The sequence below is a fragment of the Trichechus manatus genome, unplaced genomic scaffold, assembly GCF_000243295.1.
Source record: "Trichechus manatus latirostris isolate Lorelei unplaced genomic scaffold, TriManLat1.0 scaffold00212, whole genome shotgun sequence".
In the NCBI taxonomy this organism is placed as follows: Eukaryota; Metazoa; Chordata; class Mammalia; order Sirenia; family Trichechidae; genus Trichechus; species Trichechus manatus.
The window spans coordinates 1,023,185-1,046,206 of NW_004444148.1; the positions used below are offsets into that span (position 1 = coordinate 1,023,185).

The 23,022-nt window shown below is 38.6% G+C and overlaps 1 protein-coding gene across 2 annotated transcripts in view; it reads right to left on the bottom strand.

Annotated features, from left to right (window-relative positions):
• Nucleotides 1-23,022, bottom strand: part of OXCT1 (3-oxoacid CoA-transferase 1) — a 186,345-nt gene that overhangs the window by 8,940 nt on the left and 154,383 nt on the right. For both annotated transcript variants that reach the window (XM_004388439.2, XM_023742498.1), the window contains 2 exons: nucleotides 14,474-14,554; nucleotides 4,935-5,036 (listed from right to left, as the gene is read on the bottom strand). In XM_004388439.2, the coding sequence (XP_004388496.1) occupies nucleotides 4,935-5,036; nucleotides 14,474-14,554 (183 nt within the window). The remainder of the gene's footprint in view (nucleotides 1-4,934; nucleotides 5,037-14,473; nucleotides 14,555-23,022) is intronic.

Sequence of the window (23,022 nt, forward strand, 5' to 3'; positions counted from 1 at the left end):
GAAATTTAAGCCAGATTCAGAGATGACACGGAACAAGGGATATCATTGCTGATGTCAGATGGACCTTTGCTGAAAGCAGAGAATACCAGAAAGATGTCTACCTGTGTTTTATCGACTATGCAAAGGCATTTATGGGAATTCCAGAACACTTAATTGTGCTCATGCAGAACCCGTAAATAGACCAAGAGGCAGTAGTTCGAACAGAACAAGGGGATACTGCATGGTTTAAAGTCAAGAAAGGTGTGTGTCAGGGTTGTATCCTTTCACCATACTTATGCAATCTGTATGCTGAGCAAATAATCCGAGAAGCTGGACTATACGAAGAACAACAGGGCATCAGGAATGGAGGAAGACTCATTAACAACCTGCATTATGCAGATGACACAATCTTCCTTGCTGAAAGTAAAGAGGACTTAATGTACTTACTGCTGAAGATCAAAGACCATCTCAATATAAAGAAAACAAAAATTCTCACAACATCATGATAAATGGAGAAGAGATCGAAGTTGTCAAGGATTTCATTTTACTTGAATTCACAATCAGCACCCATAGAAGCAGCAGTCAAGAAGTCAAACGACGTATTACATTGAGCAAATCTGTTGTAAAGGACCTCTTTAAACTGTTAAAAAAGCAAAGGTGTCACTTTGAGGACTAAAGTGCCTGATTTAAGCCATGATATTTTCAACTATCTCATATGCACGTGAAAGCTAGACCATGAATAAGGAAGACAGAAGAAAAATGGATGCCTTTGAATTATGGTGTTGGTGAAGAATATTGAATATACCATAGACTGACAGAAGAAATGAACAAATCTGTCTTGGAAGAAGCACAGCCAGAATGCTCCTTAGAAGCACAGACGGCAAGACTACGTCTCAGGTACCTTGGACATGTTATCAGGAGGGACCAGTCCCTGGAGAAGGACATCATGCTTGGTAAAGTAGAGGGTCAGCAAAAAAGAGGATGACACTTGTCATGGATTGGACTGTGTCCCCCAAAAATATATGTCAACTTGGCTAGGCCATGATTCCCAGTATTGTGTGATTGTCCAACATTTTGTCATCTGACATGATTAGCCTATATGTTATAAATCCTACCTGTACGATGTTAATGAGGGAGAATTAGAGACAGTTATGTTAATGAGGCATGTCATGGATTCAACTGTGTCCCCCAAAAAATGTATGTAGCAACTTGGCTAGGTCATGATTCCCAGTATTGTATGGTATTGTATGATTGTGTTATCTGATGTGATTTCGTTATGTCTTGTAAACTCTATCGCTATGATGAGATTATATGTGATCTCCTTATGTGTTGTAAATTCTGTCACTGTGATGAGGTTATACTGATGAGGCTGACAAGATCAGATAGTGTCTTAATGCAATCTCTTTTGAGATATAAAAGAGAGAAGTGAGCAGAGACACATGGGAACCTCATACCACCAAGAAAGCAGTGCTGGGAGCACAGTGCATCCTTTGGACCGGAGGTTCCTGCTGAGATGCTCCCAGACCAAAGGAAGACTGATGCATCACAAGGACCTTCCTCCAGAGAGGACAGAGAGAAAGCTTTTTCCTGGAGCTGACACCCTGAATTTGGACTTGTAGCCTACTGGACTGTGAGAGAATAAACTTCTCTTTGTTAAAACCATCCACTTGTGGTATTTCTTTTGGAGCAGCACTACATGACTAAGACACGGCAGGACTCAATCTACAAGATTAGGTTGTGTTTTAAGTCAATCTCTTTTGAAATATAAAAGAGAGAAGCAACCACAGAGACACAGGGTCCTCATACCACCAAGAAACAAGAGCCAGAATAGCATGTCCTTTGGACTCAGGGTCCCAGTGCTGAAAAGATCCTCGACCTGAGCAGACTGATGACAAGGACCCTCCCCCAGAGCCAATGGAGAAAGAGAGCTTTCCCCTGGAGCTGGTGCCCTGAATTCAGACTTCTAGCCTACTAGACTGTGAGAGAATAAATTTCTGTTTGTTAAAAGCCATCCACTTATGATATTTCTGTTATAGCAGCACTAGATAACTAAGGCAATCCTCAATGAGATGGACTGACACAGTAGCTACAACAATAGGCTCAAACATAGCAACGATTGTGAGGATGGTACAGGACCAGGCTATGTTTTGTTTTGTTGTAGGTACAGTAGCTGCAAGTCAGAATTGACTTGATGGCACCTAACAACAACAGTAACAGATTCAGGTGGTATTTAAAGGACACATTTTCCTTCCATATATTTTTTTTTTTTGTTATTGCTAATTAAGAGTGTGGTGCCCTGGTGGCGCAGTGGTTAAGAGCTCGGCTGCTAATCCAAAGGTCAGCAGTTCGAATCCATTAGCTGCTCCTTTGAGACCCTATGGGGCAGTTCTACTCTGTCCAATAGGGTCGCTATGAGCTGGAATCGACTGTAGGGCAACAGATGTGGTTTTGGTTTATATAGGGAAGAGTCTTAGTAACTTTTTTTAAAAGTACTCCAATATTCCATTGCAATCATTCTTTTTTTAATAACCTGAAACCTCGATTTTTGTCATGTCCTGTTATCTGATGGTGTTATACTTTGTCTTTTTCTTTAAAATCCTCAGTATCTTCTCAATCAGCTTATGTCCATATTCTGTATCTTTTGCTCATTTGCTTTATTCACTTGCTTACATCATTCTTAGGTATACAGAACTGTTGCCAACACATTTGTACAATTGCTTTGACTTAGGTTTTTCCCTTATTTCTTTATTCTGCAACAACCTGCCTGTCTAACCATACCATTCTAGAATGTTTACTGCAAGTTATAAAGTGAAGGCTGAGTTATTGAGCCTTTTCTCAAACAGAAATCTTGAGCAACTGGCATAAAGTCACACAAAGAGTACAATGCTACCTATGCATTGATAGCTACACTGAATATCTCCTGAATTATTAAATAAATAAGCGTTACCCTCAGTGTTCTTGTATTGATAACCTAGCGATTAAGCAGAACATTTTATTAATCAAAGCACTCCAGCCCCTGGCCATACAGAGGAACAACCTGCTGTATGTGATTTCCCTAACAGGGTCTAAAGAGATGCCAGTTATCACTGATCCTCAAAAGTTAGTTCCTTTGCTCAGACTGTTCAGCTGATACCACATCTTTTCATTTTCAGGACAACACTGACATCCAACAGTCTAATCTGGAGGAAAACAGAATCACACGTCAGTGTCAAAACGGAAGGAGGGGATGGTACTGGAGCAAAGGAGGGACCACAGAGAGATTTTTCAAGGTATCAAGACATGAGAACTGACACTTCCTTGTTTTTGCAAAAACAAAGCAAAAACAGAAAAAAAAAAAAAAAAACCCACTTTATCCTTTCCTGATTCATCCACATTAAAAAAAAAAAAAAAAGAAACAGATGACAATGAGGGTCTTTTCTTTGTATATTCTCTTTTGCAGCAAAGAATTGAACATTCTGTAGACCTCAAAAATGTTAGTTGATGAAGAAGAGGTTAACTCATTCACACAGGGGAAAAAAAAATAAAGAACTGCTGATTAAATAAAAGAATTGTTTGTGTTTATCACTCGGCTAAGAAATCCTAAATACAGTATAAATAAATCCTACTTTTCCCCCTAGGTTATTAAAATGCTAATTAGAGATATGTGTTTCATGAACACGGCAGACTTCTTTTCTTCCAAAGGAAAATTCAGAAACGGTTAATAGACAAAGACATTGGTACAGGGCCAGGAAGTTATATGTGGGATAATAAATTATGCAGCAAAATTATTTTTACAGAAATTTGATATGCACTGATAGGTACAAGCCAAGCATGTACTACATAAGAAATTAATGTATGAAATACATGCATGATTTATCAAATAAGTTTTGTTATATTACTTTCTCTAGGCTGGGTAGTAGCAACATTAACATATTTTCTTCTCATAATAAATATATCTGATTTTAACTAGTAGGTCTGTTCTTAAAAGTGTATATCAGAGTCAAATCCCTTTCCTTCATTTTTTTCAGAGATGTCTCACCTTTACTTCTGAATAACTTCAAATGAACTGAATCATTCTCCCAACCCCCATCAGGTAGGTAGTTGGTGATTTATAAACGAGTGGTCAGTGAAAACCCTTGATGAGATGGGTTGACACAGTGGCTGCAAAAATGGGCTCAAACATACTAAAGATTGTGAGGATGGCACAGGACTGGCAATGTTTGGTTTTGTTAAACATAAGGTCATCATGAGTCAGAGTCAACTTAAAGGTAACTAACAACAACAACAACTTATATTAAAGGGTAATTACCTATATTACAGTATTATTCTCTTTGTTCTAAAAAGGCATCTGGGGATTTCTTAAATGGATATTCCCCTGATGTATTTATCTGCTTTGTAAGTCTGAGTTTTTATACACTAAGTTTTTCTTCAAATGAGGATACACATATTTTGTGATTATAAATTTGGTAGTGGCAGAAGCTCAACATTTTAATTTCATCAAGAGGTGGAATAAAGAGGCTTAGAATTACAATTACAGAGAAAGTCATAAGTCATAAATGGGTTTAAAAATAAGGAAGTATATCACTTCTCCATGTGTAACTCACATTTTTTTAGTTAATCAGGCTTAGTCACAGCTGACATGTAACCGAAGAATAAATGATTGCAAGAGACTTTATATAAAATAGTGTAGAGCTAAGCTAAGGTCAGTCTTCCATTCTCAGCAGGCCTTGGCATCTCCCCCTCCTGATCCTGACTCCTGAGCCAAATGCTGGCTTCAGCTCTGTTCTCTCCCCGAGTCAGAGTATGGTTCCTGCTCCCCTTGCTCTCATCTGGAGGCACCCTTCCTTCCACTCCTGTTCACTGCAAAGCTCACCTCCAAAACTGATCACAAATTAACATCTCATGCCCTGTAAACATCCATTAATCAAGCCCGTGATATAGGACGAGTGGCTGTATCTGTTCACAGAAACACTTACTGCAAAGTCGCACCCAGTGCTCTTTTTTATGTCATCCACTGTGAGGCCTTCCCAGATTTCAATCAGAGTCAGTCCTTCCTTCTTGTCCACATCAAATACAGCCTGCCGAAGTAATAATAATAATAATAACAATTTAGATCTCAATGATTATTTTATAGCACAAAACAGAAACAACTTCTCAAGTTCTAAGAGCGACAAGACCCAGGACAAAAGGTTCTGAAAATCAGCAATGAAAAACGTCAAGGATAACTATTACATTTTGGTGAGAATAACTGACAATTCCCTAATCAGCAATTAGCTGTGGAACACTGCCGATGCGAGAAAATAAATGAGTGGTGGACATTAACGGCATTTGCTATTATTTTAATCAGTTTTTTAAAAAATTACCTTCCTATTTGTTGTCCAACAATTTTAGTCAAAATATCAATTAGATGATTAAATAATGATTTGAACAAAGAAAAGAAGGGCTAGAGGGAGGAAGGGAAGGGGCATTTGGACGGTGAAAGCACAGGGATGATGGAAAAAAGTTGATAAATGCTGCTGGGTAAAGAATAACAGCAAACAAAAGAAAGCTCTCTGAAGTGACCAGAGTGCTATAAAAGGATTGCTGTCCTGACCCTGAAAGAACCCAGGTAACTGTTCAAACTTTCCCTGTAAGTCCTGTGACAACACATAGGTCCTGAGAGGGTTTCATGGGGTATGCTTCCCTTCAGGACAAGCATGAGAAGACTAATCTCACTTCAAACATTACATTACAACATTCTAGCTGGTAATACCTGGTGATGGTAGTGCCAATTAGTACAGTTTGACTTCAGTGAGTAGACTCAGCCTGTTGTATTTGATTTAAAAACACGCTTTCCCACATAAAAATAAGACCTCTTGAGTGGAAGGTACCACAAAGTCATTTAATATGACCTCCCACCCAAGAATTTTTAAAAACATTCTTCTCAGATGGTCATTTGGGTTCTATTTAAATACTTCCAGTGGCAGGAGGTTCCCTTGTTTCAAGGCAGACTTATCTATGGATGGGAAGCTCTAACTGTCAGAACCAAAACTGTTTTCCTATGACTTCAACTCCCTGGCCCTAGAGCTGGCTTCTGCCTTTTCTCTTTCAATTTCCGTGGTCCATTTCCTCTTTCTCAGACTTAAATATTATGCTGCCCAGATTTCTCCTCTCTTCTGGATTTACCTTGGAAATCAAATCCAAAATTGCTATTTTCAAACACATTCCTGCTTAGGAGACAAACACCAAGATAGAGCAAGGTGTAGAGGGAGGAACCCTGGCTTTGAAGCAGGACTTCCAGCTCTGTCACATGCTAGCTGTGCAAACTTTGGCGACTCTGTCTACATATCTGCAGATACAGTATCATAAAAATCTACTTCCCAAGATGTTATATAGATCAAATATAATAACAAACATACTCCAAGCACCCAGCATAGTGCCTGACACGCAGCAGGGGCACAGAACTGTATCGTTCTTTCTCCTTAGTCACTTCACTTATTGTCACTTGTGTGTGAACCCAAATCAAATTTTCAAAACACTTATTTTCCCCAGTTGTTGAATATTTTTTCTCCCAGGAGTAAAACATCAAGGGGACCAGTAGTACTGGCATTCTCTCTTTGTTTGATGAATTCACTGATAACCTGGTTGATTTTACTGGAAAAGATGCTTTAAATTTAAAACATTTCAGCAAACTTTTTTTTTTGGCTGCTGCATATTTATGTTCCTAAAAAAAAACCTTTTTTCCAGCAGAAATATATGTTTGGAGAGAAAAACAATGGTCATTTAGGAATATCTGTATACCGCATTGTTCATGTTGTTAGAGGCCATTGAGTCGATTCCAACTCATACAGACCCCATCTACAACAGAATGAAACACAATCCTCAATACCATTGCTATATTTGAGCCCATTGTTGCAGCTGTGTGTCAGTGCATCTCATTGAGGGTTTTCCTCTTTTTTGCTGACCCTCTACTATTCCAAGCATAATGTCCTTCTCCAAGGACTGGTCCCTCCTGATAACATGTCCAAAGTAAATAAGATGAAGTCTAGCTATCCTCACGTCTAAGCAGCACCCTGTCTGTACTTCTTCCAAGAGAGATTTGTTTGTTCTTCTGGCAGTCCACAGTATATTCAATATTCTTCACCAACACCATAATTCAAAGACATCAATTCTTCTTCGGTCTTCCTTCTTCATTGTCCAGCTTTCTCATGCATATGAGGTGACTGAAAACACCGTGGCTTGGGTCAGGCGCATCTTAGTCCTTAAAGTGACATCTTTGTTTTTCAACACTTTAAAGAGGTCTTTTGCAGCAGATTTGCCCAATGCAATAAATACATCCTTTGATTTCTTGACTGATACTTCCATGGACATTGATTGTGGATCCAAGTAAAATGAAATCCTTGACAACTTCAATATTTTCTCCCTTTATCATGATGTTGCTTATTGGTCCAGTTGTAAGGATTTTTGATTTCTTTATGTTAAGGTGTAATCCATACTGAAGACTGTAGTCTTTGATCTTCATCAAGTGCTTCAAGTCCTCTTCAATTTCAGCAAGCAAGGTTATGTTATCTGTGTTATCACAGGTTGTTAATGAGTCTTCCTTCAATCCTGATGCTGCGTTCATTTTTATACAGCCCAGCTTCTCAGATTATCTGCTCAGCATACAAAGTGAATAAGTATGGTGAAAGGATACAACCCTGACACAAACCTTTCTTGATTTTAAACCATGCAATATCCCCTTGTTCTGTTTGAACGACTACCTCTTGATCTATTTACAGGTTCTGCATGAGCACAATTAAGTGTTCTGGTATTCCCATTCTTCTCAGTGTTATCCATAATTTGTTATGATCCACACAGTCAAATGCCTTTGTGTAGTCCATAAAATGCAGGTAAACATCTTTCTGGTATTCTCTGCTTTTAGCCAAGATCCATCTCATGTCAGCAATGATGTCCCTCGTTCCACGTCCTCTTCTGACTCCAGCTTAAATTTCTGGCAGTGCTCTGTTGATGTACTGCTGCAACCCTTTTTGAATTATCTTCAGCATAATTTTACTTGTGTATGACATTAACGATATTTTTCAATACTTTCTGCCTTCGTTGGATCACCTTTCTTTGGAATGGGCACAGTATGGATCTCTTCCAGTCGGTTGGTCAGGTAGCTGTCTTTCAAATTTCTTGGCATAGATGAGTAAGCATTGCAGGGTTGCATCCATTTCTTGAAACATCTCAGTTGGTATCAATTTCTGGAGCCTTGTTTTTCACCAGTGCTCTCAATGCAGCTTGGACTTCTTCCCTCAGTACCATCAGTTCTTAATCACATGCTACCTCCTGAAATGGCTGAATGTCGACCAATTCTTTTTGGTACTGTGACTTTGTGTCTTCTTTCCATCTGCTTTAGATGCTTCCTGTTGTACATAGGGGCCAGCACCTAACAACAAACAATGCTCCTAAATGTAGAATTCTTAATATGCAATCCACTGGAAATACACATATACACACAAAATAGAACTACTGTTATTAGTAGCTTTAACTGTTTGATATAATCAAAGGGAAATTATATTCATTCTTACATTCTGATTATTCTTTAAGATGTGTAAGCTTTATATACAATGTTGTATATACAAATTTAACAACAGAAAGTTAATAATAAATACATCATTCCTACCCTTCTTCTTTGCTCTCCTAAATCACAAGAACAAATTGTTGGGTTTCATTATGGGAAACTCAGTCAAATTTGGGTTTTAATTACTTGGGTGCAAACTGAAATACAGGCCCCACAATGAGCCAAAAAATGTATTCTATATTGCTTGTTTACTTCCAGTTCTCTTATAAAATGTGAATTCTGAATTAATTGGCCATTTCAGTTCTTCTCTAGAGTTTTCCTTCTTAAATCGAATATGATGGCGAATGAAAAAACTGAAAACTGCTCATAGTAGAGAGAAACATCATTTGCAGTATCTACAGTCACCTTTCTGACTCAGATTTGAACCTGGGATGTTGGAATGACATAATTCTCATAAGTGAGCCAGACAGATGGATTTTTCTTAATTCAGCGTCTTGATGAAACCACAAAACAGAAGTATTTGTACCAGAGATTTTGTTGCTTTTCTGTTAAGGATGTTGTTCCTTTTGCCATATGGTTTTGGCATTAATCTGGTTTGCTAACCCTCATTGAGGTATGGTAAGAAGCAACCTAAAGCAGGCCTTGAAGTAGATTAGAAGGCTCATAACACTTCCAGAAGCTATAATTTAAGGAAAGTTCTGTCCTGAATGGTGTCTTCTCAGTGCCTTCCCATTAGGACTGTTTATGTGGAAATCCATAAAGACGACTAATAGGGAGGATTAAGTGCATAAAAGGGCAGAACATTTTATTCAACACTTATTCCCAGTCTTACCATTTTTTGAACCCCTAAAACTATGAACAGCGCTTATTGAGAGGAATTAATTACTTTTAAAATAAAAATAAAGCAGTCCTTGATCCTGTTTTCTTTAACAAAATACGTGGTAGTCCTTTTAAGGATAATTACAATGCATGGAATATAGCTTGGTATTCAGCAACATTTCCCCCCTGGTCTTCCTCTTGTTCCAAGTAAGCTTTCTCCTCATATACACTCCATGTGTGCTCTGCCTTCATTTTCGCCAGCTTAGTACTTCTACCTGCAATACCTCCACTCAACCCTCTGCCTTCCCAAATCCTACCCTTCCTGTAAGCCTAATGCATTTTCCATCTTCATGAAAATACTTCTGACCATCTTAGCACTCAAAGATTTCACCCTTAGAGTGGTCTACCATTCATTTTGACACTTAGCATCTAATACCTTCTTTTTCTTGTGACATACCTTATATTTTTATTTAACTTTACTACCTAAAAAAAAAAAAAAAATTTATACCCTGTCTCTCCATCCACATTGTTGTTTTATTCACTATGCATTCATTCATTCAATAAGCATTTTGTGAGAGCCTTCCCTAAATCAGACTATTCCTGAAAGTGAGTGGAATCTACTCTTTGCCCTCAAGGAGCACATTCAAGAGGGCTAGGCATGAAGCTTCTAGCTTTGCCAGCATTTAGAGGAGAAAGTGATAAAGGCCACAGTAGAGATGCACACCGATGCTGAGTTAGGAATCCAGGAGGGCCACCTAACTCAGCCTGGGGACATGCGTAAAAAAAAAAAAAAAAAGCTTCTATGAGATATCAAATACAAACATCTTGTTTCGCAAGGCATTTCACAGTCTGTAGCTTCTCTCCTCCAGTCTCAGTCTCTCTCTCTTTCTTTTTTTTGCCTTAACCTTCTTCCCACTCTAGCCATACTGATATGCTATTGCATTCTCCTTTGAGCCGTTTTCTCTGTTGATTCTGGGCCTCTTTGCACACCTTGGTTTCTCTCTCTGTAACAGGTTCCCTTATGAGGCTAATTCCTGCTCATCTTTAATGTCTCAGCTATGTATTTCTTTCTCTGGCAAGTCTTCCCTTTGCACCCTCCCGAAGTCTCTGGGTGCTCCCCGAATCCCTGTACTTCTCCTAACTTAGCACTAAGTATTATATTGAAATAACTTCTAAGCTCTGCTTTTGGCTCATTCACGATTCTTTATCCAAGACTAAGCATGGTGCCTGGCCCATGATCAGCAAATACTTGTTGAATACTGTGCTATACTTCCCTTGCTGAGAAAACTAATGGATTGAGTGATGTGACATCTGAGATGAGTCTTGTGAAATAAGTAGGAGTTTTGTTAGTGAGAAGGCAACCCAAGATGCCATTCCAGCCAAAGGGAAGAAAATGGGCAAAGTAATGGAGGTATTAAGAAAACACAGCCTATTCAAGGGCTGTAAATGGGATAGTATGGAGCAAGGGTGCGGCCAGATTCTAAAGACTAAGGTTAGAATGATACTGAGGGGCCAACTTATGGAGGGATAAGGATTTCTTGTTAAGGAATTTGGGTTTTATCTGGAAGGCAGTAAGAAGCCCTTCAATTATTTGTAGTAGTTGGGGGAGGGAGGAGCATGACTGATTAGGCTTGCATTTTAGGAAGAACACGCTAGCTGCTGTGTAGAGTAGGAGAAAAAGAGATGAATTAGAGGGTCCAGTTAGAAGCCTCCTTCGGTGACCCAGGCAAGAAATACCAAGGTCCTAAAGCACAGGATGGAAAGAGAGATTTGAAAGAGATTTAGGAGTAGACTCAACCTAATTTGATGACGAATTAACATGCTTGGTAAGGCAGAGGTGATTCCTAAGAAGGCACATGAGTGGTTGACTATTGTATCTTTAATAAAAGCAGACACTGTAGGATGTGAAGGGGGTGTGGAGGGGCACTGGGAGGCAAGGAGAGAATAGGTTCAGTTTGGACATACTCATCTTGACATTCCTTGATATTCCTGAGAACAACTTGAGATTTGGATCTGGAGTTCAGAAAAGAAGTAAATATTGAAACAAACTTGTGGAAGTCATTAGCCTATGGGAATAACTGGAACCTTAAGTATAGATGTCATTCTATTGCAAAAATGAGTGAAGAGAAGGGCAGCTAAGTATGGAACTTCGAGTATCTCAAGGATAGGGATGGTGTATGTTTACTACTGGACTCCATACACAGTAGGTGCTCAATAAATACTTGCTGAAAGAGTGAATGAGAATGCAATACCATTAAGGGCAATGGATGTGTCCAGCCCTGCCACTAGCAGTAAAGGAGCTAGAATTATATTATTAGTTCTTAATGAAAATTCAACTAGGTTGCCATTTGAGAGAAGAGGAGGCTTTGGAAAATGTTACGACCCTGATTTCCTATCTTTCGTACTGCTAAAACAAGGTTAGAAAGAGGCCTTCCTCACCAGCACCTGGGCTATGACTAACTGCTTTACCCACAATATAACCTTTAATGGTGATGAAAAAATAATTAACTTATTCATCTGTAAAAAAAAAATTAGCTTCAATATTATTTTTGGCAGTTGAAAAGTGTATTGTAACTTTTAAGTTTTAGTTTCCATTTTCATCCAGTTTTTGTTTATACCTTAAACTACTAGATGGAAATCTTCCTACATATTTCAAAAGTAAATTTTCTTCTTTTTTAGTAATAGGTGCTTGGTTTTCCAATATATGATCTTGGAAGGTAATTAAGGTTTCATAGAGGTGTTAATAACAGTTTTTAAAAAGCAGTAAGTCAATCTGCCATAGATTCCATCTCCTCACTTACTGAAGGCTTATACTCATTGATACCACAGTTACTTTCTCCCCAAATCCCTTCCCTGCCTGTTCTTAAAAACACCATTCAGAGGTTCTTTTTTTTCTATTTGTTCCATTTTTGTGAGCATACAATTGTTCAAAAAGCAGGGAAAAGTAAATCAGTCTGAACAGTGTTCCAGACACATTTTCTGCAAAGGAAAAATGTCAGGCTTAAAAAATTTTTTGTCATTTTGCAATGAAGCAGCTGTTTATTCTCATTTAGAGTCATGCCACATCAGCAAATGAAGGTCCGAAAGCTTTTACTCCATCCATGTCATTAAGGCCGACTCTACTTTGAGGAGGCACCTCTTCCCCAGTCGTATTTTGAGTGCCTTCCAACCTGAGGGAGTAATTTTCTGGCACTATACCAATGTTTCACTGCTATTCATAAGTTATTCATTGGCCAATTTTTTTAGAAGCACATCACCAGGTCCTTTTTCCTAGTCTCTTAGTCTGGAAATTCTGCTGAAACCTGTCCAGGTGACCCGGGTGGTACTTGAAATACCGGTGGCATAGCTTCTGGCATCACAGCAATATGCAAGCCACCACAGTACGACAAACTGACAAACTGATTTTGCCCCTAGAATCCTTCAGTATTGCAACTCGAGGCTTGTATTTTTTCTTCAGTTCTTTCAGCTTGAGAAATGTTGAGCATGTTCTTCCATTTTGGTTTTCCAATTCCAGGTCTTTGCACATTTTGTTATAATACTTTACTTTGTCATCTCAAGCAACCCTTTAAAATCTTCTATTCGGCTCTTTTACTTCATCATTTCTTCAGTTCCCTTTAGCTACTTTACATTCAAGGGCAAGTTTCAGAATCTATTCTCACATCCATTTTGGTCTTTTTTTTCATTTCTGTTTTTTAATGACCTTTTGCTTTCTTCACATATGATGTCCTAGATGTTATCCCACAACTCGTCTGGTCTTCAGTCATTAGTGTTCAATGAACCAAATCTATTCTTGAGATGGTCTCTAAATTCAGGTGAGATATACTCAAGGTCATACTTTGGCTCTCGTGGACTGCTTTAATTTTCTTCAGCTTCAACTTGAACTTGCATATGAGTAGTTGATGGTCTGTTTCACAGTCAGCCCCTGGTCTTGTTTTGACTGATGATAGAACTGCTCCGTCGTCTCTTTCCACAGATGTAGTCAATTTGATTACTGTGTATTCTATCCAGTGCGGTCCATGTGCATAGTTGCCTTCTACATTGTTGAAAAAAAGTATTGCCAATGAATAAATCACTGGTCTTGAGAAATTCTATCATGCAATCTCCAGTATTGTTTCTATCACCAAGGCCATATTTTCCAACTGCTGATACTTCTTCTATGTTTCCAACTTTCACATTCCAATCACCAGTAATTGTCACTGCATCTTGATTCTGCGTTTGATCAATTTCAGACTGCAGAAGTTTGTACAAATCTTGAATTTCTTCATCTTTGGCCTTAGTGGTTGGTGTGTAAATTTGAATAATAGTCGTATTAACTGATCTTCCTTATAGGCATATGGATATTATCCTATCACTGGCGGCACTGTATTTCAAGATAGATCTCAAAACGTGATGAATGTGACACGTTCCTCTCCAATCTGTCATTCTTGGCATAGTAGACCATATGACTGACTGATTCAAAATGGCCAATACCAGTCCATTTCAGCTCACTAATCCCTAGGATATCAATCTTCAAGCGTTCCATTTCATTCTTGACAACTTCCGATTTTCCTGGATTCATACTTGGTACATTCCATGTTCCACTTTTTAATGGATGTATGCAGCTGTTTCTTCTCATTTTGAGCTGTGCCACATCAGCAAATGAAGGTCCCGAAAGCTTTATCCCATATACATCATTAATAGCAACTTTACTTTGAAGAGGCAGCTCTTCCCCAGCTGTATTTTGAGTGCCTTCCAACCTAAGGGAGTCATCTTCTGGCACTATATCAGACTATGTCCGCTGCTATCCTTAAGGTTTTCATTGGCCAATTTTTTCAGAAGTAGATCATTTGGTCCTTCTTCCCAGTCTGTCTTAGTCTGGAAGCTCCACTGAAACCTGTCCATCATGGATGACCCTGCTGATATTTGAAATACCGGTGGCATAGCTTCCAGCATCACAGCAACACACAAGCCACCACAGTATGGCAAACTGACAGACTATTGGTGGTTAAGAATATTAAATTGATTAATTTTCCCTATTCAGTCAACCCAGAAATTCAATTAATCCTATGCCTGCCATCACAATGCATTTTTAATAGGTAACACATAATTCTAAAAATGCTTATAAATAAAATAGGTGGTGGTAGGTATTAGAGGCAAAAGAGAAAGGCACTTTACCTTTTCGGTAATGATGCGGTTGACACATTGTTTTCCAGTGAGAGGTAATGTACATTTCTCCATGATTTTATGTGCATTTCCCTGTTTTAAAGAAGAAATATCAGAAAGTGTAGTTAGCAACACTTCTTATTTAGAACTGGTACAACTATAGGAAAAACAGAAGCTATCAGAGAAATTGTCTCCTAAGTACAGGCTATTTCAAGATCTTTGCACAGTTATACTTTTACTTTCTTTCTGGAGGCAGCTTCTGTCCCTGAAATAATTTAGGGAAAAATGCCAAATTAATAGCCAAAGGCATAAACAATTTAGGAAGGAAACACACTGCCACAAACTTGACCTCTCAAGCCTCAGCCCTTGTATCAGCTGGTGGGAAACTTCACTTTCAGTATCTTGCTTATTTTTCACTTCTCTTTAATTGGTCACTTTGACAAACATGAATTGCTATTTGCCAGGAGCCTACCCTAATAGTTCCCTTAAGGCTCAAGGTCAACCTGGCACTTTCTAGATTTTCTCTTTAAAATAGCAAAAAGGATTCTATTGCTTCCTTATGGATCTAAAAGCACCACACGTGATGTCATCATCATCTTCACCCATCTCAATGTTCTACCTGGTTTATAACTCTCCCCAAACTCAGCTGCAGATCGAGTATGTGGTCAGAGGCGAGGAATTTCAGATAATTGAGCTTAATTAAGAAGATTTTACTCCTTATGATTATCTGTCAACTCACAAATGCACCCATAATTAAAAGGTTTTAGTGTGCTTAACTGTTTGGCACGAAAAGTATTCAATAAATAGTTTTTGAGTGAATAAATGCATGCATACAGGCATGAATGAATGAGCAGGAAGAAAAGGGAAGTCTACTGGGAATCTTAGATGAATTTCAAAAAAAGACAAAGTCTACAAATTCAATCAAAACTAGTGCTAAATACACATAAAGTGGAGAGACACGACACCTTCAATAACAAGTTACATGCTTTTGGGTCTTACTAGATAAGAAAATTTATAACTGTAGAAATAAAAACCTCATCTTCACTTCATTTCTAATGATCTATTTTCCTTTCAAGATTTCAAAGAACATTTGCACGTGTCACAGACGCTAAATTAAACAGCTGAAATTAATGATGAATATTCGAACTTCTACAGATGTCAGCTCTCCTTACATTTAATATAACTCAAATGAGGCATGTCACAATGAATTCCGGGCCTGAATGTGAACAAAGTGAACAATCTGTGGGCCTCTGAAGAACATTTTCTGCAGGGGGTTCTTAACTTTGTTCTCATTATTTGAGCAAGATCTACATCTGTGTGAAAGCCGTCACTTGGTTTTCAATGAACAACCAACTCCGTTTTAGGAGGAATCATGAATTTCAACTGACAGAATTAATGGCGTCCTACCAACAGAAACCTTTCACAGACAATTTTCAGTATAAACAGTATAGCATAGTGCTTAAGAGTGTGGGCACAGGAGCCAAACGACCTGTGTGTAAAGCCTGGCTCTGTCACGTACAAGCTGCGCAAGCCTGTGTACCTCACTTTTCCATTTGTCTGACCTCACAGGGTTATTGTAAGGCTCACAGGTAATACATATCAAGTGCCTGGCACTAGAGAGGGCTCAATAAATGTTACCTTGTATTATTTACACTACCATCCACCTGTCAGTTTGTCTACTGTGGTGGCTTGTATGTTGCTGTGATGCTGGAAGTTATGCCACCAGTATTTCAAATACCAGCAGGGTCGCTCATGGTAAACAGGTTTCAGTGGGGCTTCCAGACTAAGGCAGACTGGAAGAAAGGACTGGCCACCTACTTCTGAAAATTAGCCAATGAAAACCTTATGCATCACAACCAAATATTATCCAGTGTAGTGCTGGAAGATGAGTCTCCTAGGTTGGAAGGCACTCAAAATATACAGTGGCTGTAACAACAGACTCAAGCATACCAACGATTTTGAAGACGACGCAGGACTGGACATTTCATTTTGTTATACATGGGGTCACCATGAGTAAGAGCTGATTCCATGGCAACTAACAACAATAACTGTTTATACAACCTCAATTTAACATTTTCATAATCTATCAGGGAATTCTTTAGGAGGTCTAAAGTTCCTACATGAAGTCTGACATACAGTTACTCAGAAAATGGCCTGAACACAATTCCTGAGACTCACAAAACTAATGAAAACACAATGCATATTTGAGGGTAAATTATATGGCTCGCTCAGGAAACTGGCACCAAGTATATTCTCACAGTTAGAACAATGTCACTAAATGACTCCATTCACATTTAGCTCTAAGACATAACAGATCAAAGAAAAAGAGAAAATGAGATGCAGAAAGATCCAAGAATGTCACAATTTCAATATTCAGCAATAGGTTGGCAATGAAGCCAAATATGACTAACTTTTGTAATCTGTCCTAACCATGCTGGGCTGAGCCTTACAGTGTGGTATGGCAGTTGAATATATTAATGATTCACAATGAACAGTTGCTGAGTTTTTAGCATTAAGAAAAAAATCCTAACAAAAAGATGCAGTTCTCTGTGGTAGCAAAGAACATTATATTAGGAATCAAAAGATTAGGTTATAGCTCAGCCATTTAGTAGTCATTTGGTCACTTGAATTTTTTGTGCTGTAGTTTTCTCTTCACTTGCCTTTTCTTTCTTACATGATCATTTTAAGAAAGAAATGAGATACTCTGAAAGTGTAATAAACTAGTACGGGTTGAATCTATGTGAAAATATTTAGAGCTAATGGAGTTGTGTTCATCCTTGTCCTTCTTCCTTCCTTCCTCCCTCCGTCTCCCTCCACTCCTTCCCTTTCTAACTTTTGCTCTTTCCTTTTCTTCCGTATCAACAGATGTCAGAAAAGGCAAAGGAGTGGATAGAAAACATAGCATTAAAAATTCTTTGACCAGTCCCGATGGCTCCTGATTTCAATATGTCCTTATTTGTTAACTTCATCATAACCTTGGTGAACAGCTAAGTCCCTTTTCTCTAGATGTTTCTCTAGTTTTTCTCATTTTCCCCCTCATCACTTACTAGGCCTTATGAAAGAACTAGGATTATTTATTTTTTAATGACTTAGGGCCCTAGTACTTTCTACTTCTTGCTTCATGATGATCTCTCTTTAGGTTTAAATCTTTAAGTATTTGTGAAATCCTGGGCTTAAGTTCTTCAGTGATAAACAACTCAGGTTAAATGACAATAGATCCCTTTGTTACCATTACAATAAGCTTCGTGTTATCATAATAAGCAGAATCCCAAATAACAAGTTTTCTTTTTCATAGCAGGATGATTTTTGTATTTGGTGTCAACATTTCCTTCACCCGAGGCAACTGAGCATTCTAAGATTCTGCTTTACGTAAAACCCCACTTTATGCTCATCTTTTCTGTTAAGTGCTTCTTAAATATGGCAGCAATATACTTCTTTTGGGGCACTTTCTTCCAGAAAGTCCTAATGATCAACTGCCTATCTACTACCTGCTGCCATAGAGTCAATTCTGACTTATGGCGACCCCATGTGTTACAGAGTAGAACTGAGCTCTGTAAGGTTTTTTTTTTTTTTAACTATAATCTTTATGGAAGCAGGTCACCAGGTCTTTCTTTCATGGTGTTGCTGGGTGAGTTTGAACCATCAACCTTTTGGTTAGTAGCCAAGAGCAAACTGTGTCGCCCCAAAAAACAAACAAACAAACAAAAAACCCACTGCAATCGAGTCAATTCCGACTCATAACAACCCTACAGGACAGAGTAGGACTGCCTCATTGGGTTTCCAAGGAGTGGCTGGTGGATTCGAACTCCCAACCTTCTGGTTAGCAGCTATAGCTCTTAAACACTGCACCATCAGGGCTCCCCAGGGACCTTAATGATCAACTATAGAGATAGCAAGTTCTGGGAGTTGGTGGTAGCTCCTTAAAGGAACACGCTTTTAAGCCTGTGTTCATGCTACCTGGAACTCTCACTACCATGTACTACAACACCCCACATTCAAATGGCAACATCCTTCCCATTCTTCAGAATTTGGCTCAGGTGTCATCTTCCCTGGGAAAAGCACCTCCACATCTCCATCTGGTGCCACCAGACCAGTGTCCCAGGGGCACCCTCAGTCCCATGGACCTCTTGCGGACTCCTGTGCTTCCTTCCCTCACTACACGTGTTCTAATTGCTGACCTCCCTCCAACCAGTGCTAGACTCTGTGTTCATAGAATGCTGAGATGATCCTTCTTCGTATTCACAGCAACAAGTACCTTGCTAGGCAAACCACAGTGATCAACAAATGATGCCTGAATATTCTAATTCTGACTTAAGGAACTCCAATAGCACTGTAGCTATAAAATATCAACTACCTACATGTCTATGGACCACCAGATTCTGCTTTCTAGCTCTAAGATGTATATTTGTGCATTCCCAGCATCTCTGACCTCACCAGAAGTGAAGCCAGCGAAAGTGCAGGAAGGGGCATAGGGGAAATAAAGGCAATATCAAAAAGAGAAGCAAAGACACTTCAAGACTTCAATATGAAACATGCAAATTTAAAGAAAAGAGAGGAACAGAGTGAATTACTGTTATTCTACCCCTTCAGCCTGCTCCCTCCTAAAGCTTCAAGCCTTGCCATAATCTGCTGAAAAGAGGAGCTATGAGGTTGAACCTAACAAGAGAATATTTACTACTTATTTCTGGTGGCACAACTAAGCCAGTGGCAGGTCTTCCTTAGGACTTGCCGAAATATCATAGAAGAGGCCTGGCTGTCACCACTTCTCATCCCTTCTTTCTTCTCACTGATCTAAATGCTTAAATAAAATATTTTCTGCACACAAACATACACCACAGATATATAAATTATTAGGAAATGTTGTATTATAAACTATGTGACTGTCAAATCACTCTGATGATTGAAGTGGTACATAGAAAAGAAATACAGGATTTACTAAATAAAGGAAATTAACGTACACAGAATAGAAGGACAGGATGCGATTCCTCACACTGAGTTCATACTCGTGGGATATTTTTGACCTTTACACAGCATCTACTAGGTAGGGATTTCAGCAATCCACACAGGACTTCAGTGGAAAGACTTAGCTAGCTCTAAAGTGGAGAACATTTGCTATTACAAATGATTTTTAAATGCAGATGTAATAATGGATTGTGGTTACAGGTACATTCTCAAGGGGAATGCTAGCCAAATTAGACAACAGATACAGCAAGCCATTTTCCTGAAAATAAAGTCTTCAGACTTTGGGGTCTCAGAACAGAAAGCCTCTTTTCTTCAATATAATACAAAGATCATTACCATGGTCTACCTTTTATTTTCTCCCAAGGTTGCATCTTATGATCTCTAGCTGAAGGATAGCAGAGCCCAGGAATAAGCAGGAATTATTTTCTCTTCCATTTACGAACTGTTGTGATACCTTACAAAGCTTCTCTGAACATTAGTTTTCCTTTTAAAGAATGTGGATACTCCTGCATATAAACTCAAAGTTATAGAATTTACAGTTATTAGTTCAATTAAATTTTATAAGACATTTGTACGAGTTTTACTGGTTGTTGGAATATGTTCTGCTTTTTTTGTTTTTTCCATTGTAACATTGTTGCTGGAACTTGCATTATTAAGAGAGAAATAAAAAGCAAAACTGTGTAAGGATTTTTATTTCTTAAAGTTGAATTTTTTTCCCTAAACAGATTCTGGTGAATAAATATTCTAACTATAAAAGACTAGTAAGCTTTTATGAATGGAAAAAAAATAAACAAGCTGAAGTTTTACTACTTTTGAATTATTCTGAATAAGGGAATACTTTATTTATTTCCGAGTACTTTTCAATGTTGCTGAAAATTATCTCAAGAATCATTCCCAGAGAAAGATTAAAAAAAAAAAAAAAAAAACTTCATATGTGTTGGCTTTTGGTAAGACACTGGGTCCAAAACAAATAGGATTAGTAAACCTCATTTACTTTTTATAATTGCTCTCCACAAAAAGCAGAGACAGGATAAAGCGGCATTCAAGATTTCTACATGAGACCTATGCGATCAGGCTCGAATTGGACTTAATCAAGAAATTATTCACAAAGATTTATTCTAAACTTCATAACAATATAATTATGACTCTTTTTATCACTCCGGAATCCAGACCTCCTACTGTAATAAAAATAAAATCTAAACCTGCTTTAGAAATAGAGTTCTCATTTATGTTCTCCAAAATAGGTACCCAAGCTTTGCTTGTATCCAGTAAATGACAACTGTAACTGGATTTCTTTGCTTTTGTGCTCTGAAAGCTATACTCTTAGGAACAATTTCCAGTACACAATATTGAGAACAAAACACTTTCCTTTATGTTGTTAGTGGTGATGGTACTTGCCAGACAGAAAAGTTTAGCAAAAGAAAAAGGAGACTCAGAAGCAGAATACATGGATTCTGGGCTTGGATCTGCTCTTAACTTTCCACTTGACTTTTATCAGAATAGTTAACCTCTCTGGGACTATTTCCCTTTGAAAGGGAAATAATAAGATCTATCTCACAGGGTGCTATATAATGATAACATGGAGACAGTAAACATGCAAAAGCTTATAAAAAAGTTAAAAGTGCTCTGTATGTTCAAAGTATCATTACTATTTTAAGAATTAATTAAGTCAACAAATATTTATTGAGTCCTCATGTGCGTCAGGAGCCCTGGTGGTGCGGTGGTAAAGAGTTCAGCTGCTAACCAAAAGGTTTCAAATCCACCAGCTGCTCCTCAGAAACCCTATGGGGCAGTCCTACTCTGTCCTATAGGGTGGCTATCAATTGGAATCGACTCGATGGCAACGGATTTGGTTGGGTTTGATTTGAATGTGCATCAGGACTATTCTTCTCAGGGCTCACAACAGAGCTGATGTGGAACTTACCTTCTAGTGAATAAGAAGGATAGTTCTATTTTCTACAATAGGGTAGTCAGAGAAAGCTTCCCTGCTAAGGTAACATTTAAGCAGAAACCTGAGTGGAATGAGGGAGCCAGCTATGCAGATATCTGGGGAAGAGTTTCCAGGCAGAGAGAACAGAAACTGTAGAGGTCGCAAGGCAGGACGATGGTTGAAATGTTCCAGAAACTTACAGGAAGAGAGTAGAGCAGAGCTAAGTGTATGAGAGGGAGAATGGTAGTAGATCAGAGAAGTAGTAGGGGTGGAATAGACAAACCTTGGAGGGTCTTAGAGAACTTTGGATTTTGAATCTAAGTTAACTGGAAATCCTTGGAGGGTTTCTGAGTCAAGGAAAAGTACCATGAACCAATTACAATATTTAAAAAAAAAAAATCACTCCAGACGCTGTGTGTGTTGGCATGTGCATGTGTGTGTTGGGAGGCAAACCATTTACTAAGCTTTTTCAGGATCCTAATGAGTCTTTTCACATACCTAACATCAATATCCTTTAAAAGAGACTTTAAGGCAAAAAGGATTATTAGACAGTGAGCGTCGTTGTTGTTGTTAGGTGCCCTTGAGTTGGTTCCAACTCATAGTGACCCTATGTACAACAGAACAAAACACTGCCTGGTTCTGTGCCATGCCCACAATCGTTGTTATGCTTGAGCCCATTGTTGCAGCCACTGTGTCAATCCATCTCCTTGAGGGTCTTTCTCTTTTTCGCTGACCCTGTATTTTACCAGACATGATGTCTCCATGGACTGATCCCTCCTGACAACATGTCCAAGTATGTAAGATGTAGTCTTGTCATCCTTGCTTCTAAAGAGCATTCTGGCTGTACTTCTTCCAAGATGGACTTGTTCGTTCTTTTGTCAATGGTATACTCAATATTCTTCACCAACACCACATTTCAAAAGCATCAATTCTTCAGTCTTCCTCATTCATTGTCCACCTTTCAGATGAATATGATTTGATTGAAAACACCATGAATTGAGTCAGGCGCACCTTAGTCTTCAAGGTGACATCTTTGCTTTTCAACACTTTAAAGAGGTCTTTTGCAGCAGATTTGTCCAATGCAATGCATCCTCTGATTTCTTGACTGCTGCTTCCACGGGTGTTGATTGTGGATTCAAGTAAAATGAAATCCTTGACAATTTCAATCTTTTCTCCATTTATCATGATGTTGCTTATTGGTCCCAGTTGTGCAGATTTTTGTTTGCTTTATGTTGAGGTGTAATCTATACAGAAGGCTGTGGTCTTTGATCTTCTTCAGTAAGTGCCTCCTCTTCACTTTCAGCAAGCAAGGTTGTGTCATCTGCATAACGCAGGTTGTTAATGAGTCTTCCTCCAATCCTGATGTCCTGTTCTTCTTCGTATAGTCCAGCTTCTCAGATTATTTGCTCAGCATATAGATTGAATAAGTATGGTGAAAGGATGCAACCCTGATGCACACCTTTCCTGACTTTAAAGCACACAGTATCCTCCTGTTCTGTCCAAACAACTGCCTCTTGATCTATGTACAGGTTCCTCATGAGCACGATTAAGTGTTCTGGAATTCCCATTCTTCGCAATGTTATCCATAATTTGTTACGATCCACACAGTCAAATGCCTTTGCATAGTCAATAAAACACAGGTAAACATCTTTCTGGTATTCTCTGCTTT